The sequence below is a fragment of the Anomaloglossus baeobatrachus genome, chromosome 5 (genome assembly GCF_048569485.1).
Source record: "Anomaloglossus baeobatrachus isolate aAnoBae1 chromosome 5, aAnoBae1.hap1, whole genome shotgun sequence".
NCBI classification, from domain to species: domain Eukaryota; kingdom Metazoa; phylum Chordata; class Amphibia; order Anura; family Aromobatidae; genus Anomaloglossus; species Anomaloglossus baeobatrachus.
The window spans coordinates 227,078,735-227,097,811 of record NC_134357.1 but is presented as its reverse complement, the minus strand read 5'-3'; the positions used below and the strand labels follow the sequence as shown (position 1 = coordinate 227,097,811).

Here is a 19,077-nt window from a genome sequence, read left to right as displayed (position 1 = left end):
TCGGACTCCCAGTCAATTAGAGGAGCATGAGTCCGAAGCCATGGGAGACCCAGAAGGACGTCGTCTATACCCTCAGGCAAAACAAGAAAAGAAATCTCCTCTATGTGACCCTGAGATAGGGAAAGGCGCAAGGGAACTGTCCTCAATGTAATGGAGTCTGACAACATAGTTCCATTAACAACACGGACAGGAATAAGCTCCTCTAACATGATAGAGGGAATGTTGTGTCTCTTTACAAATCCTGAGGACACAAAAGTCCCGTCAGCTCCGGAATCCACAAAAGCCATAATAGGCCATGTATTCTCAGAGAATGAGAGCTGACCTGGGATACTACACTTAGAGGGTGCAGAAGACATCTCTAGTAACCCCCCTCTAATGGTTACTAGGCCTGGGAGTTTCCCTGACGGCTAGGACACTTGTTGGCATAGTGCCCAGCCTGACGACATACGTAACATATAGGAGGACCAGACTTGCGTATTCTGGAGGACGTATGACCTAACTCCATAGGAGTGGGAGATGTTTCAGATTCTGAGGAAGATGGTAGTGGAGCCTCAACAACTGGAATAGCCCGATGCTTAGGGCGTGAGGAAGAGACCTCGAGTCTACGTTCCCTATGGCGTACGTCGATCCTCGTTGCTACTGTGATCAAGTCCTCCAGAGAAGCAGGGACCTCACGAGTAGCAAGAGCATCCTTGACATAGCCTGCCAACCCTCTCCAGAAGATAGGAATCAACACCTTCTCTGGCCAATCTAGTTCTGCCACCAGAGTTCTAAAAGCAATGGCATAAGAACTAGTGGATAACGAACCCTGAGATAGAGCTAACAGTCTCAGGGCCGCATCATTGGTAACCTGCGGACCCATGAATACCGCCTTAAGAGCATCAAGAAAGTCTTGATGTCTCAGAGTAACCACATCAGAGCGCTCCCATAGGGGAGTCGCCTATTCTAAGGCTTTGTCCTGAAGTAAGGAGATGATAAAGCCTACTCTGGACCTCTCCGTAGAGAAGCGAGAAGAGTTGACCTCTAGGTGTATCTGACACTGACTAATGAAACCACGACATGATCTGGCATCGCCAGAATATCTATTTGGCAGAGCAAGTCGAGGATCATGTGCAGATGTCACCATGGTCTGAGGTTTATCCTCTATACTCAAGTACTTGTATGTAACGGTGTAACTGCTGATATTCTGCCATAACTGCCAGACCCTTGGCTCAGTCCTAATGTTACGGGGGGCTGTCTGATAAAAAAAAAACCTAAAGGAATATCAGATAGTCAGGGTCCACCATGCAAAGACTCTGCTGCAGATTATGGCAGAGTGCAATACCTCTGTTAAACTCACAGAGGAATATAATTAGTAAATAAGGCAATTCCTCCCTTACTTGGAGGGTGTGTGGAATGATCTCTGTTAATAATCACAGAGACAAAGGTAGTGAGTGTGAAATGGCACCTACCTAGGTCCGTTCCTCTAGTGGTGCCAGGAGACGGACAGCAGCGTAAGCCGCACAAAGCTCCTACCTGCGTTCGCTCCACTAGTGTGCGAGGACACGAACCACTAGATATGGAACCTGCCTAGGTCCGCTCTTCTAGTGGTGCAAAAGAGACGGACAGCAGCGTAAGCCGCACAAAGCTCCTACCTGCGTTCGCTCCACTAGTGTGCGAGGACACGAACCACTAGATATGGCACCTGCCTAGGTCCGCTCTTCTAGTGGTGCAAAAGAGACGGACAGCAGTATAAGCCGCACAAAGCTCCTACCTCTGTTCGCTCCCCTAGTGTGCGAGGATACGAACAACTGCCAGACGCAGTATAAGGAACGTTACCCTAGCGGCAACGTCCACCTACGAGTAGAATCACAAGGCCCAGCCGGACCATGTGCCTCAGACACCTGCTTATGTCCGCTCCACTAAGAGGTAAGGATACGGACTCCAGCCGAAGCTGTAAGGTATAAGAACGCTACCCTGCCGGTAGTGCTCACCTAACATAAACAGAGAGATGCCTAGAGGGACGTGCACAGGACGTCTACCCTCATGCATGAAGCAAGAGGACTGAGCGCCGGGCGGCGTGCGTCAGGGTCTTATATAGACTCTGTGCCTCATCCAAGATGGAGGACACCAGAGCCAATCCGCTGCCAGAATGACAGCAATGACGTCACGCTGGCCTATCACCGAGCAAAGCGTCACAAGCACATGACCAGCGACCAATCGGCATAGAAGGTGTCAGAGACATGTGACCACGTGTCACAAGCACATGACCAGCGGCCAATCAGCTTAGAAAGTGTCAGAGACATGTGACCTCGTGTCAGCGATGATGTCACCCGCACATGTGCAATGGCTCCAAGATAGGACTTAGTCTCCAGCGCTCGCACATGTGCAGTAGCAAGAAATCCGAAGATAGTCTCCAGAGCCACAGCAACCGTAACACTGAGGGAGCTTGCTCTCAGGGTTCACGCTTGGGATTTCCTGGACCGTATGTATGGAAAGTCCTATCCCTCTCGTTGCGCTAGTATCCCGATTTTGGAATGGGTGGAGAGTGGATCTTGAAGGCTCCGTTCTTGTCGGGTGAATTGTCAGGTTGCCTGAAGCTACTCCCTGACCTAGGGTCCACGTACCCCGTCGTGCCTGGTCTCAGCACGATGATGGTACAAGGCCGCCGGCTGTCGTCCACGACAATGCCGTACTCCTTATCACAATCCCCTGCGACCGGGGTCCAGCTCCTACTTGGCCCAGACCAACGTCTGCTACCTAGTAGTCTCAAGGAGCCCAGCTCCTGACTTCCTCTCACTTTCACCTCCAATGCTACACTCTCTCTTTCTCTGACTGACTCCTGACACTCCTGGCCTCCCCTTAACCAACCCCCCAAGTGGGCGACCCTATTCTACTCAGGCTATCCACTGGTGTGTCTGGTGGGTGTGGTGCAGAGTGTTCCTAGGATTTTGATTAGCTGGTTTTGGCAACACCAATGGTTAGGGACCCATAACCAAGGAGGAGGTGGATATGTACCACCCCGCGGGCTCGGCTGCGACCGCCGAGCCGCTCGGATCCGTGCTCGTACTGCGGGTGGTGGCTCGAGCTTCTCACGGACCCGGGGGTCACGTCGCTATGCAAGGGATTTGGCACTACACGCGGGGATTTGGGTGTTTGATTTGGAATGATAGTTCATGACGCCACCCACGGGTTGTGGTGATTTTGGACATCACCGCTGCGGTGAAGGTGCGGGGATCCCGGGAGCGGTGTAATGGTGCAGCTAGGTGTTGACCCCTCCTTGGGTAGGGGTTGTTGGTCCCGGGGCCCGGTAGGAAAGGGCCGGGGTGCATGGTGAAGTGTTGCGGTGCGGTGCCTGATGGCACTGATGTACTCACTCTGACACAAGACACTGGAGTCGCTGGTAAACCAAACGGAGTGATGAACGGGGCCCGCAGCAGGCTGCAGCTTCTTCCAGATTAGGTTAATGGTCTCCACCTTTCTCCTGCACCTCTATGTGAAAGTTCTGACTTTTGTGCCTTGGCACCGGTAGTCCGCTCCCTGACTGGTATTTGCCGGAGGAGCCCGTTTGCCCGCAGACGCTGGCCCTTTGGGTCTCTATGCCTTGGTGGTGGCATTACCCGGTATGGTTGGGCTGTTGTCTTCTAAAAGGACTTGTGTGTGGTAGGTCCTTAAGTCCAGCCCGCAATCAGTTGATTCGACTCGGCCCTGTCAGTTCAGGGCTTTATACTGGGTCTGAGTACCGTGCCTGGTGCTCCGGTATCCAGTTGGCTCCCCGGTTCGGTTCCGGCGGGCCACTACCCTGTCCCGTTCCCTTACGGTTCCACCGGTCGTATTCCCGGTCTCCTGCAGGCAGCCACCACCGTCTGCCTCCTTGCCAATGGTATATCAGATAGCAGGAGAAAAGCAGGTTTAAATACCGCGCCAAACCACAGGAGTCCAGATGATGTTAGTAAAATTCTTCCCTTTATTTTCACAGGTCTACGCGTTTCGAGGACAAATCCGTCCTCTTCCTCAGGATAATGTACAGAAAATACTGTACATTACTAGATTCCTGAGGAAGAGGACGGATATGTCCTCGAAACGCGTAGACCTGTGAAAATAAAGGGAAGAATTTTACTAACATCATCTGGATTCCTGTGGTTTGGCACGGTATTTAAACCTGCTTTTCTCCTGCTATCTGATATACCTCTCTGTTGCGGGACTGCTGCCTTCCACGCTACTTATACGCTTGTTAAGGGGTTGTGACTGGCACAACCCTACCAGGTGAGTACTTTTACTTGCATTCACCCCCTTGTGTCATACTGGGTAAAACCCTATTGCGCCTTCTCTTTCCACAGCTCCTTTTGCCTCCTTGCCAATGGTGACTGGGCTCCAACCCAGCCACCGGAGTAGTCTTTAGCAGGCCTGAGCACAGGTCTGCTTCTGGACTCAACCTCCCTCCTTCACTGTCGAAACTACCCTGTACTTCAACTAGAACTTGACTACTTAGGTTCCCGCCTCCAGGCCTGTGAAGTCCTCGGTGGGCAGGGTCAACCACCTGGCTCCGGCCCCCCTGGTGTGGACATCAAACCTGGAGGGTGGTGAGAAGGGTTTTTGTTTGGCTGGTGTTACCTAACTGGAAGGGGGGTGTGGTGTATGACTACCTGGGACGACCTGGATAGTCCAGGGCTTCATAGATATTGCACAGAAGGGCAGATTGCACAATACCCTGTGGCGACCTGATAGGCCAGGGCGTCACACTACTATGACAACCATCGGATCCATCTGATCACATCACATGACTTTAGGTATCGGCCTGTAAGTAAAGTTTCAGCGCGGTTGTGGTTATAATGGCACTGTCACTTATTGACATGTTAAAAGGCATGGCGGATAACAATTCTGCTCATGCCTGGCAGGCACACATGTCAGCTGTATAAATCAGCTGAGATGTTGGCCGATCTTCCCCGGCTGCTGCAGGCACAATGACCGCAAATTAACACAATGACCGCTAGGACGTAATTTTACCGCCCGCGGTCGTTAAGGGGTTAAATTTCTTTCTGCTTAGTTGGAGACTTTTATCTTTAAACTAATTTTTGTTAACACATTTTTTTGTTATAATTAAGAATAGTTAATTACTATCCCGGGCAACGCTGGGTAATACAGCTAGTCCCATGGATTACTGTTAATTTTAAATAAATTGGGCTGAGCTGCAATACTGGACAAATCACATACAGAAAAAAACAACAAACCTTTTTAATAATCATGGACAAAGCTGTTGCTTTATTAACGTAAGAATTTTCTAAACAATATCTCTTTTTTTTTTATCAGTTCTACAAAGGATTGCATCACTGCAACTGAAGGTAGAGTACAAGAGGATCAAAAATCTGAACTACAACATTCTAGGACCAGGCCAAAGTCTTATGGAAGAGCTACAAGGAAAGACATAACAGAGAAGTTTGGAGGGTGAGTAAATCATTAGTCAATTAAATGTTACCAAATTTCATAAAGTAACAGGAACAAGTTTCAAAGAACTCTTTCTATACGTATATTGAACCACCAACCATAGCTAGGCCGATCATTAAGTAATGGCTGCTCAAAAATTTCCAGCAGCCATCAAAATGTTAGCAATTTATTTGATTTTAATAATTTGCTGTTAATTTCCCATTTAATGAGTACAGCAACATTTAGTTTGTGCCCTGTTCTTTGGACATAAGCAATATAGAAATATTGTCATTTTGTGACATCATTTATGTGGAAAAAAAATCAGCCCTTACATGAACAAAAATCAATAGTTTTTAATATGTATTTATATTGTACAACTTATTGTATAAGCAATATTGATGAAAATACTAATGAAAAAGAATTCCTTAAAGGGGTTTTCCCCATAAATAAAGTTAATATTATTCCAAGATCTATTGATTAAAATTAACTTTAAGATTAAATTCCACCATTAGATGTGTTTAAAAAAAATGTTCCTGTACAGAGATAATCTTATAAATGTCCCCCTGCTATGTACTGTGTAATGGCCGTGTCTGGCCGTGCAGGGACATGGTCTGATCATACCACATCTCCTGGTCCAGGGAGGAAGCAAAAGATTACACTGTGTGCAGAATTATTACGTAAGTTGTATTTTAGAGGATTTTTTTTTATAATTGATCAACAACTATGTTCTCAATCAACCCAAAAGACTCATAAACATCAAAGCTTAATATTTTTGGAAGTTGGAGTGGGTTTTTTTTAGATTTGGCTATCTAAGGCCCTGTGCGCAGGCTGCAATTTTTACCACGGTCTTGCCACGGTTTTGCTGCATGTTTTGCTGCAGAAAATGTTCATAACCTTTCTGCAGTCCTTCCCCAGCAAAACCTATGGTGAAAAAAATGCTGTGAGCACACTGCGTTTTTTGTCACCTACAGGTTTTGCTGCATGTTTTCTGCAGCAAAAAAAATTGCATGGCACTTCTTTTCCACACGTACCTGCGGTATTTCACTCTATTGACTGTAATGTAATTGTGATGCCCTGGCCTATCAGGTCGTCACAGGGTATTGTGCAATCTGCCCTTCTGCACAGTATCCGCTCCTCCTTGGTTACGGATCCTGGTCTTTTGGTGTTGCTAACAGCTTAGCCAGTCAAAATCCTAGGAACACTTTGCACCGTACCCACCAGACATACCATTGGGGGGCCTGAAGGGAATAGGGCCGCCCAAATGGGGGGTTGGTAGGGGAAAGTGACAGAGAAGTGAAATAGGAGTCAAAGGAGTAGGAGGTGGAAGTGACTCTCTGGGAGGAAGAGGTCACCGGTCCGGAGCAGGGCTCCTGAAGTTTACTAGGTGGCAGACGTTGGTCTGAGCCTGGTAGGAGCTGGAACCCCGGTCGCAGAGGATCGCGTCAAGGGGCACGGACTTCCAAGGAGGGCAGCCGGCGGCCTTGAGCCATCACCGGGCAGGGGCCAGGGCATGACGGGGTATGTGGACCCTAGGCCGGGAAGTAGCTTCACGCGTCCTGGTAATGTACCCGACGGGGGTGAAGACTTCAAGATTCATCCCCAACCCGCTCCAAAATCGGGGTACTAGCGCACCGATGGGATAGGACTTTCCCAAATTACAGTCCAAAGAAATCCTAAGCGTGAACCCTGAGAGCAAGCTCACACTGTTAGCCATACGGGTGAGCGGGACCCAAAAAGTTTCAAGTTTGAGGGTCCAATTAGTGAGAAGGTGCCACGGAAAGGGCCACAGGCTAACAGCAACACCAAGGGCACGGATCCACGCGTGCTCCCTCCATGCTGCAGCGGTGCTCAGAATTCTGGTTTTCAAGCTGTCTGTGTGATTATTCCTGGACTGAGTGAGTACGCTGAAAAAAGCCCCTTTTCCTCTCTCCAATGGCACCCCCCTTCACCAGCACCCAACGTGGGGCACAAACCCCCGACCCACGGAGGGGTTAAACATCCTGCTGCTACACCATCACCACTGGGCTCCCCAACAGCAGCGATGGTCTCCTACATTACCACGTACCGTGGGTGGCGTCACAAACTTAAACATTCTCTGCACATACTATCCCCCCTCTTTTTGAATTCGAGTGTCCGCGCGAACCCCCGAGTCCGGAGTCGCAAATTATATGCATTTCATTGCGTTTTGCTGTGCTATTCCTGCATTATTTTGCATTTTTTGGAACATAATGTTCATCACTACCCTGCGTTTTGCAAGGAAGTGATGTCATTAGAAGAGGAGGAGGAAGTTGAGCAGAGTAAACATACACATATTACACACACACATAAAAAATACAATGCACATAGAAATCAAACGTACATATTAAAAATAAAAACTGAAAAAAAAACATGGGCTCCGCCATATTTTTACCGTCCAGCCAAGGTAACAAGGTAAGCACACAGCAGGGGCCTGGTATTCTCAGGCTGGGGAGGGCGAGGGCAATGGTTAATGCCCCCCCCCTCCGGAACCAAGAATATCAGCCCGCCGCTGCCCCGAGAATGTCGCATCCATTATGCGACAGTCCCGGCATGTTACCAGCTCTTCCCGATTGCCGTGATGCGGTGGCAATCGGGGTAATAAGGAGTTAATGACAGCCCATAGCTGCCACTAAGTCCTAGGTTAATCATGGCAGCGTCTGAGACAGCTTCCATGATTAACCTGTAAGTAAAGTAAATAAACACACACACCGAAAAAATCCTTTATTTGAAACAAAACACAAAAAGCCCCTTCTGTCACCACTTTATTAACCCCTCAAACACAGCTCCAGCGTAATCCACAGAGGTCCCACGACGCTTGCAGACTGATCCAGCTGCGTCTGACACATAGTACTCAATGCAGCCTCGTAACAAGACTGCAGGGGTAACTCCAGGTCATTTCTCATGGTCGGTGATGTCAATACTTCAGGGTCTCAAAAGCAGTGATAGTGATGTCACCGACCGGCAGTGACCCTGCAAGAAACTCAGATCCAAGATCCCGCAGAGTCACTGCTCTATAAGAAATACTGTGGGGGGGACACACAAACAGAAATAAAGCTAATATCTTTCTATCTATCCCTCTATTATATATCTATCTACGGGCGGCACGGTGGCTCAGTGGCTAGCACTGCAGTCTTGCAGCGCTGGGGTCCTGGGTTCAAATCCCACCAAGGGCACCATCTGCAAGGAGTTTGTATGTTCTCCCCGTGTTGGCGTGGGTTTCCTCCGGGTACTCCGGTTTCCTCCCACAATCCAAAGACATACATATAGGGACTCTAGATTGTGAGCCCCAATGGGGACAGTGTTGCCAATGTATGTAAAGTGCTATGGAATTAATGGCGCTATATAAATGAATAAAATTATTATTATAATTATTATTATCTATCTATCTATCTATCTATCCCTCTATTATCTATCTATTATCTATCATTCTATCCATCTATCTATCCATCTATGTATCTATCTATCTATCTATCTGTCTATCTATCATTCTATCTATCCATCTATCAGAAGGAAATTACACATTTTTTTTTCAATGTGCTTTATTGCACTGAATGCATTAAAACACATGTACCAACCCGCGGCAAAACCACGGTAATACCGGGGCAAAAACCATGGCAAACCGCAGTAAAACTGCATGCGGTTTTCGGGTGCGGTTTGCCACGTTTTTTTACCGCAGGTGCGGTAATCTTTCAGAGCCTTCAGACTTTTCTTAAGAAAATTACATTTTCTAGTGCCCACGGGGCCTTAGGATATCTGTTTGTGCAGGTAACTATTACTGTGTAGAATTATTAGGCAACTTAATAAAAACCAAATATATTCCCATCTCACTTGTTTATTTTCACCAGGTAAACCAATATAACTGCACAAAATTTAAAAATAAACATTTCTGACATGCAAAAACAAAACCCCAAAAAATTAGTGACCAATATAGCCACCTTTCTTTATGATGACACTCAACAGCCTACCATCCATAGATTCTGGCAGTTGCTTGATCTGTTTATGATCAACATTGCGTGCAGCAGCCACCACAGCCTCCCAGACACTGTTCCGAGGGTGTACTGTTTTCCCTCCCTGTAGATCTCACATTTTATGAGAGACCACAGGTTCTCTATGGGGTTCAGATCAGGTGAACAAGGGGGGCATGTCATTATTTTTTCATCTTTTAGACCTTTACTGGCCAGTCACACTGTGGAGTAGTTGGATGTATGTGATGAAGCATTGTCCTGCATGGAAATCATGTTTTTCTTGAACGATACCGACTTCTTCCTGTACCACTGCTTGAAGAAGTTGTCTTCCAGAAACTGCCAGTAAGTCTGGGAGTTGAGCTTCACTCCATCCTCAACTTGAAAAGGTCCCACAAGGTCATCTTTGTTGATACCAGCCCTTACCAGTACCCCACCTCCACCTTGCTGGCGTCTGAGTCAGAGTGGAGCTCTCTGCCCTTTACTGATTCAGCCTCTGGCCCATCCATCTGGCTCATCAAGAGTCACTCTCATTTCATCAGTCCATAAAACCTTTGAAAAATCAGTCTTAAGATATTTCTAGGCCCAGTCTTGACGTTTTATCTTATGTTTCTTGTTCAAAGGTGATCGTTTTTCAGCCTTCCTTACCTTGGCCATGTCCCTGAGTATGGCACACCTTGTGCATTTTGATACTCCAGTAATATTGCAGCTCTGAAATATAGCCAAACTGGTGGCAAGTGGCATCTTGGCAGCTTCACGCTTGACTTTCCTCAATTCATGGGCAGTTATTTTGCGCCATTTTTTACCCAACACACTTCTTGCGACCCGATTGGCTATTTGCTATGAATTGCTTGATTGTTCGGTGCTCACGCTTCAAAAGTCTGGCAATTTCAAGACTGCTGCATCCCTCTGCAAGACATCTCACAATTTTGGACTTTTCAGAGCCCGTCAAATCTCTCTTCTGACCCATTTTGCCAGAGGAAAGGAAGTTGCCTAATAATTAAGCACGCCTTATATAGGGTGTTGATGTCATTACACCACACCCCTCCTCATTACAGAGATGCACATCACCTGATTTACTTAATTGGTAGTTGGCTCTCAAACCTATACAGCTTGGAGTAGGACAACATATATAAAAAGTATCGTGATCAAAATACTCATTTGCATAATAAAGCTGCACACAGTCTATATACAGACACTATAATATGGGATCACAGCTGTTTCTTTTTGTGAGAAAACATTTCCATGCCTTTTATAAAAAAAATATTTTACCTCAAAGAAAGAATAATTTGCTATTCCTTGCTGTAAAGTCTTTATACTTTTTTACTTCCTCCCCTGCCCAGGAGATGTGATATGATCAGACTATGTTCTTGTATGGTCAGACACATTCATTATTCATTACACCGCATATAGCAGAGACACATATAAGATCTCAGCACAGGAACATTTTTTTAAACACATCCATTTGAGGAACTTATTATTAGTCCATGATCTATTGATTAACCCCTTCACCCAGAAGCAATTTTTCATTTTTCGCTTTCATTTTTCAGCTGCTTTACTCTCACACACGGCAGTCTGCCGGCAGTGAGAGAAAGTGACTCATGATTGCTACAGGAGTCATCACATGACCCTGTGCTACCATGGCAACCACCAGAAGTTACATGATCACGTCACATTACTTCCGATGGGGCTAGGTAAGTTATGCTTACGGCGGCACGCTGATACATCTCACTGTCAGATTTTGACAGCGAGATGTAAGGGGTTAATAGACACAAGTGGAACGCGATTTTACTCGCGCCTGGCAGGCACATGTCAGCTGTTGAAATCAGCTGATATGTGTGCGGATAGCCACAGACTGCCCACAGCAGGTGGCGGGGATTATCCTCACACGAATCATGACGCACCCAGAACTTCATGTGTCGTGAAGAGGTTAAATAACACTTTTGGGGTTCTGTAGACCCGGTGGACCAGAAATAATTGCGACCTTCTCGTATTAATGGAAAGTGCTCTAATGGACTCAAAAATACTTTCCCATTCATCTGCGGTAATAGGACCAACATCTCTCTCCCACCTTAACTTTGTGCCACCCATTGGGTGCCCCAAGATGCTTTTCAACAAGGAGTTATACAATAAGGAGATGATTCCCTTTGTAGCACTAGACTGTAAAACACTTTCCAAGATCCCACTATGTGAAACAGAAAAGTCTATAGTATGCCCCCAAATTTCTATGGCATGTCTCAATTGTAAGTACTTGAAAAAAAATCAGCGTTCGGCAGACCATAGTCCTGCTTCAGTTGTTCAAATGACCAGAATTGTCCATCCGAAAAAAGCCGATACACTCATCTCAAGTCCACCCTCCTCCATTTTCCAAACCCCTCCAATCGCTTTAGCTCACCCAACCTGGAGTTATTCCTTATAGGAGTATATATGGAACATTCCTTTACACCCAGTATGTTACGGGGGGCTGTCTGATAATAAAATCTAAAGGAATGTCAGACAGTCAGGATCCACCAAAGACTCTGCTGCAGACTATGGCAGAGGATAAGGGGTATATAAGTGTGCCACTGTAAATAATAATAGGACAAGTGCAGAGTGCAATACCTCTGTTAAACTCACAGAGGAATATAATTAGAAAATAAAGCAAATCCTCCCTTACTTGGAGGGTGTGTGGAATGGTCTCTGTTAATGATCACAGAGACAAAAGCAGTGAGTGTGAAATGGCACCTACCTAGGTCCGTTCCTCTAGTGGTGCCAGGAGACGGACAGCAGTGTAAGCCGCACAAAGCTCCTACCTGCGTTCGCTCCACTAGTGTGCGAGGACACGAACCACTAGATATGGCACCTGCATAAGCCGCACAAAGCTCCTACCTCTGTTCGCTCCCCTAGTGTGCGAGGATACGAACAACTGCCAGATGCAGTATAAGGAACGTTACCCTAGCGGCAACATCCACCTACGAGTAGAATCACAAGGCCCAGCCGGACCATGTGCCTCAGGCACCTGCCTATGTCCGCTCCACTAAGAGGTAAGGATACGGACTGCAGCCGAAGCTGTAAGGTATAAGAACGCTACCCTGCCGGTAGCGCTCACCTAACATAGACAGAGAGATGCCTAGAGGGACGTGCACAGGGCGTCTACCCTCATGCATGAACCAAGAGGACTGAGCGCCGGGCGGCGTGCGTCAGGGTCTTATATAGACTCTGTGCCTCATCCAAGATGGAGGACACCAGAGCCAATCCGCTGCCAGAATGACAGCAATGACATCACGCTGGCCTATCACCGAGCAAAGCGTCACAAGCACATGACCAGCGACCAATCGGCATAGAAGGTGTCAGAGACATGTGACCACATGTCACAAGCACATGACCAGTGGCCAATCAGCTTAGAAGGTGTCAGAGACATGTGACCTCGTGTCAGCGATGATGTCACCCGCACATGTGCAATGGCTCCAAGATAGCACTTAGTCTCCAGCGCTTGCACATGTGCAGTAGCAAGAAATCCGGACATAGTCTCCAGAGCCACAGCAACCGTAATACAGTAACTCTTTACAAATATGCAATTCATTGTGTATTATGAGGGGCTGCTGATAAGTCTTTGGCTTTACCCAGAAAGAAACGAGATAGGATGATGAAACTTTACATTTATTCCACATACTCTCCACTGATGTCAACACATTTCTTACATCGGTATTCCTAGCAAAAAGAAGGATTTCGGTTGTGCCTCAAACCAGGCGTTCGTAGCAGCCATGGCATCAGAAATGGTGTGAAATTTGGTACCCTTGAGGTGTTTCTTCAGGTTTGGAAACAGATGATAGTCTGAGGGAGCTATATTTGGTGAATAAGGTGGGTGGTCAACCAGCTGTAAGCCCAGCTCTGCCACTTTTGCCGTGGTTACTTGTGCAGTGTAAGTGGAGGCATTGTCTTGCAGGAACAAGTTCCTTTGGACAGCTTGACGCGCTTTTTGGCCTTCAGAGTTGCCTTCAATTGGTCCAAAAGTTCAATGTAATACCTTGCATTGATGGTGGAACCCTTTTGAAGGTAGACCACTAGTAGCACACTTTATCCCAGAACACAGACGCCATTACCTTAGTGGCTGATTTTTGCACCCTGAATTCTTTGGACAAGGAGAACCACTGTGCCTCTTTTGACTGCTATTTGTTTTCAGGGTCATACAAATAAATCCAGGTCTCATCCACAGTGACCAGTCGATCCAGGAAGTTCTTATCAGTCCGGAAATGCTGACAAATGGATCGGGACATTTTCACTCCCATGCTTCTCTGATCTATTGTCAAACATTTGGGGACCCACTTTGCAGATATCTTCTTCATGTCCAAATGCTCATGGATAATGACACAAACACATTCACGGGAAATCCCCATGATGTCTGCTATTGCTTTAGCTGAAATTCATTGATTCTCCAGTATGAAGTTGTGCACAGCATCGATGATCTCTAGAAGAACAACCAGTCACTGTCATCCAGGACGTTCCTCATCATTGGCACTGAAGTGGCCCATTTTAAGTTTGGCAACCCAGTTTTTAACTGTGGAATATGAAGGGCACTGATCCCCAAAAGTCTGCGACATATCACCATGAATATCCTTCATGGACTTTCCTTGCAGAAACAAGAATTTTATCACTGCTCTGCTCTCAGTTGCTGTTGATATCGCATTAGACTCTACCATTTTGTTTTTCCGCGTTCGTAGAACACTGATGCCATAAGCCATAAGCAGCAAACACAAATTGTTGAAAACATATATTAGAAACATAAGGCTTTCAAGTGATGTAACATTTGTTACCATAGAAAATACCACAAAAAAAGATCAGAAAGCCAAATGTTCCGCCCCAGCAGCAGTCGAACCTCTCGGATCCGGATGTCACTACTCGTGGCTCTAGGGTCTTCAGACCCGGGGGTTAAGGGTAACACCCGAATGAATCAGGGGGCTATTTACAGGGGAGTTAGATATAGTTCGTGACACCACCAATGGTGTACGGGAATAGGGAGTACCGCTGCTGCCGTTGGGAGTACCCGGGTTGATGGAGTGGGGCAGCCAGATGACGTGACCCTCCACGGGGAGGGAAAGACCCCGGGACTCTGGATGGTGGATTGGGGTACAGGGGGAGTGCAGGTTCGCTGGTTGCAGGGGTTAATCAGGTACTCACTCAGCAAGAAAGCAGACGCTGACAACGTGGTAAACCAAGTCTCTGGGTGCCGCTGCCCTCTTGGGGGAGCTCATCCGGGTCCCGTCCCCTGCAGCACTGCCTGAAGGTCTGTGGCCTGCCTCCGGGCACAGTATTTTTAGAGTGTCCAAGTGGCCTGTAAGCTTGGAGCTTACCGGGCCCCGCTCCCCACTGTGGCTAGTAGAAGAGCTTGCTCTCAGGAGCTCACGCTTGGGATTTCAGTGGGCTGCTTTGCTTGCAAAGCCCTATCCCCCTCGTTGCGCTAGTCCCCCCGATCTCTGAGCTTCGTGGGAACAGTCCATATAGGCCCTGTCCTCTGCAGGTTAATTTCCGGGTTGCTTGAAGCCTCTCTCCGACCTAGGGTCCGTGTACCCCAACGTGTCTTTGGTCCTGGACCAGTGATTAGGCTCAGGCTGCTGACCGTCCTCCAAGACAGGTCCCAGGCATCTAGCCTCAATCCCCTGTGACCGGGGGTCCGACTCCTCTAGGTCCAGACCACCATCTGCGACCTAATCTGCTTCTCCCCTGGGAGCTACAACTCCCAGCTTCCGCCGAGCTCCTCACAGCTCGAGTGCTACCACTGCACTGACTTGTCACCTCCCACCTCCCTGCCTTACCCCTAGGTGGGCGGCCATATTCCAGCTTAGCAGCCCACTGGTGTGCCTGACAGGGTGTGGTGTGAGGTGTGACTGGGATTTGTATAAGCTGGTGGGGGAAATACTGCAAGATGGGAACCCAGAACAATGGAGGGTTGAATCCTGCACTGGAGAGAAAGTGCGTACACTACCCTGTGACGACCTGAATAGTCCAGGGGTGTTACACAAAGACTTATCAGCAGCCCCTTGTAGTGTCAGGGTGGGAAGGCCACTTGCTTTGGTCTTAAAGAGATAACCTTCAAGATGGTCTAGGAAAAATCCCTTGTAGATGTTTAATCACTGGTTCCCTAATCTCCTGCTCCCCCTGCCTTGCCCAGCCCATAAGATGTTGTAACTGGGCTGCCAGAAAATAGCTCCAAGTGTGCGGTAACGCTAACCCTCCCTGGTCTTTAGGCAACTGTAGCTTTTCAAGTTTAATCCTAGGGATCCACTCTTTCCAAACCAAGTCTCTGAAAATGTTATAGATTTGTCTGAACCAGAATTTAGGGATCCAAATCGGGGAGTTGTGTAGTATATATAACATACTAGACATGAGGCACATTTTCATAAGATTCATCCTACCCAAAGCTGATAATGGGAGCTATGACCATGCCTCTACTTTATCCTTGATTTTACTCATTAGGGAGGCAAGATTTAGTGCTATATACTTGTTGAGGAGAGCCATAAGATGAAATACTTAATTAACCTCTGGACATAGAGCACTGTGAGACGTGTGTTCAATGAAATCAATTCTCTATACATAAGCCAGTCAGTCTTCAGAGGAACCCAAGATGGCCCCCGATAACATCACAGACCCTACCATCAGCATGGATCCACCAGATGACGTCCCTCCCATCACCATCACCATGGATCCCTCCAATGACATCATAGACCCGCCTACAATGACGCCCACCAATCAGCTCATGGACTAAAACATTGTTCAAACCCACTGATCAATGAACACCTCCGGACATGCCCCTTTCCAAGGCTATATCAGGGCATGCTTCAGTTGAAATAAAGCAGAGTCTGGGCCGACTTTTGTCGAGGAAAGATGAATATCTGACTGTGTGTCTGAACTAATTTTTCAAGCATGCACTCGATCCACACCAATTAGACTCAGGCAGTAGGCAACTTGTGGAACTCTGTAAGAGTTTCCCCTAACATACTCAGCCGGGTTAGTGGAGAAATGTATGCCCAAGTATTTAAATTCCTGAACCACTGGAATATTAAGAAAGCAGGGGAGGCCCAAGCAGCACCATGACTCACAGGCATCATTGCAGATGTTCCCCAGTTTATCCTTAGACCTGAATAGACCCCAAACTCCTCAATTATATTTTGGGCACACGGTAGGGAACTCTCAGCCTTCCCAAGAAGTAACAATACGTCATCTTCATAAAGCTCTATTCTTTCTTCTTCTTTTCCGTATCGATGACCTGGATGACCGATCAGATTACTTGATTTTATATTTTGGTAGATCAGGCATTTCTGAACTCGGCGATTCCAAATATATTTATTTTTTTTGTTTTATTTTTACTGGGGCAAAAGGAGGGTGATTTGAACTTTGTTTTTTTATTGTGTAATATTTTTTAAAACTTTTTCTTTTTCTTTATTTATTGATGTTACTAGTCCCCCTGGGGGACTTTATGGTTACACTATCCGATCACTTTTGCTGATCAGATCGATGCTTCAGCATTGCCCTGATAAACAGAAATGCTGTGTTCCTGTGAGTGTCAGTGCTCTGCCAGCATCACATGAAGTGAGTCATGGCAGCGACAAGGGTCATCATCTGACCTCAGATTGCCATGATAACCCATTGGCTGTGGGGAACTACGTATTCACCATCGAAGCGCTTTAGATTGCGCTATCAGAGTTTGACAGCGCAATCTACGGTGTTAGCCTCACATGTCTGCTGATCAGATCAGGGCTCAGATGAACATGTGAAAAATAGTGCATTTTTGATCACTCTCCAAAAAAAAAAAAACAGGTACTTTTTAATTTGTAGTCACTTCCATAGGCCTACAGTATATCATCTGTCTTTCTACAGCCATATGACATCCACATAAAATCTATTTTTATACAGCAACATTTTAAAATTTAATTCACAATCCTGTTTTCTATGTTAATAAATGCAATGGATCCATAAAAATATAGCTGGTGTCCATATGACATCCTTTTTCAAATATACCCATTGACTTTAATGGGCATGTCTGATCGGATTATACTAGTGCTTCAGTTTAATAGGATAAGGCAGTTCCACAATTATAGAGTTCCGTATATGGGGTGCTCATGTTGGTTTCCTGACCATATAGTGAGTTAATAAGCACGAGGCACTCCCAGATAAATTGAAAAACGTGAAAATGTTTTTATTGTTATTTCATATTCAGTGAAGCCAGAGTCAGCTATCCTGTGCATTGTTAATTTCATGTGCTAGTTACTGACGAAGGTCAAACATTGACCGAAACGTTTAACTGCACTGAATATGAAATAACAATAAAAACATTTTCACGTTTTTCAAGTTATCTGGGAGTGCCTTGTGCTTATTAACTTCATATACTAGTGCTTCAGACATTATACGATTGTCTGAACGAGCCCTTGAAATGTTTACCTGCAATGAGATGTAACAGAGAAAAAAATCATGTTAGTGTAGCGCCCCTGAAGCCATCAGGAGCTACAAGGTCATGCATCCTGTCAATGATGCAGGGCCTACCCCCAGGGACCCATAGACCAGTGTCGGTAACCGCAAAACATTTAATCTGTGTTTTCCCCCATTCCTAAAGACTGGTGACAGGAAAGGGTTGGACTTAATGGAAGGCCACCTAGGGTTGGAGCCGATCCAGTCCACTAGATGACAACCAGGTGGGAGGGGTCAGACTGTCAGTAAGTGGAAGTGAGAGGAGACGGACGTAACCGCACTGACAGGAGAGTGTAACGGTGACCTGAGGGCCCAGGCGTGTGGTTGCCGGTGGAGTACGGTGGAGTACTCCCAGAACCATAGCACCAACGGGGTACAAAATGCTAGGTCAGGCAAACGCTCCAGGCAGACCTGATAAAATCTGCACAGTGAGGGGACCATCTAGGACCTCAATGACCATAACGTTTGGGACACAGTAGCAATGGGAGAACCGGGGAACACGGCAAGAGACACAGACCCCACAGGGTTCACGCTACCTGTTATATGGACTCAGACTGAACGAGAACCAGAAGGAGACCCCCAGACGCTCCAAGCCACTGGGATCCACCAACCAGAGACAGGTGCAGGGGAAAGAAGCCACCAGGTTACCACACAGGCACTGGGACTAAGGGGACCAGTGGTCAGGACCAGCCTTCCTTGGGTTACCAGCCATTACAACGCTGTGAGTAAAGAGACCAGTTACACTTCAATCCCTTGTGTGGTCTACCTTCTTTCCGTGCCCAACATCATCATCTATCCCCTGGGGCCTGGCCCTACTTGCGGAGGGCCCAACATCCAGGCTGCCACCAACACCAGCCACAGTAGTGAGAACTGTGCAGCAGTGGCTGCACTAAATAGCTGTAATCCACAAGTGGCGTCACGACAAAAACTTTTTATTTCATCTCCCCTGTAAATATTGCCCCTTTTAAATGCGACCCCCAGGGTCACGGAACCGGGCAACGACCACCCAGTGACATCTTCCAGCAATACACCGCCCGGGACAGAGTACCCCATAGCCCTGGGGCGTCACATTAGTACATACCGTCCATTTAAAGGAATTGTGACTCTGCAAAAGTTGGGAGTCGCTTTCACACTTTCCCGTTGACAGACACCAAAGGAATGTGCGTTTGTAGCTGCCAGCAGCAAAAGTAACTGATTATTATGAGCTTTAGCTGCAACCCCCTTTGTTATTTTTTGATTATCAGCATTATCT

General features: G+C 46.9%; 1 protein-coding gene across 4 annotated transcripts in view; it reads left to right on the top strand.

Moving 5' to 3' along the window:
- Positions 1 to 19,077, top strand: part of SMTNL1 (smoothelin like 1) — a 549,144-nt gene that overhangs the window by 101,621 nt on the left and 428,446 nt on the right. For all 4 annotated transcript variants that reach the window (XM_075349138.1, XM_075349141.1, XM_075349139.1 and 1 more), the window contains exon 2: positions 5,290 to 5,424. In XM_075349138.1, coding sequence (XP_075205253.1) covers positions 5,290 to 5,424 — 135 coding nt within the window. The remainder of the gene's footprint in view (positions 1 to 5,289; positions 5,425 to 19,077) is intronic.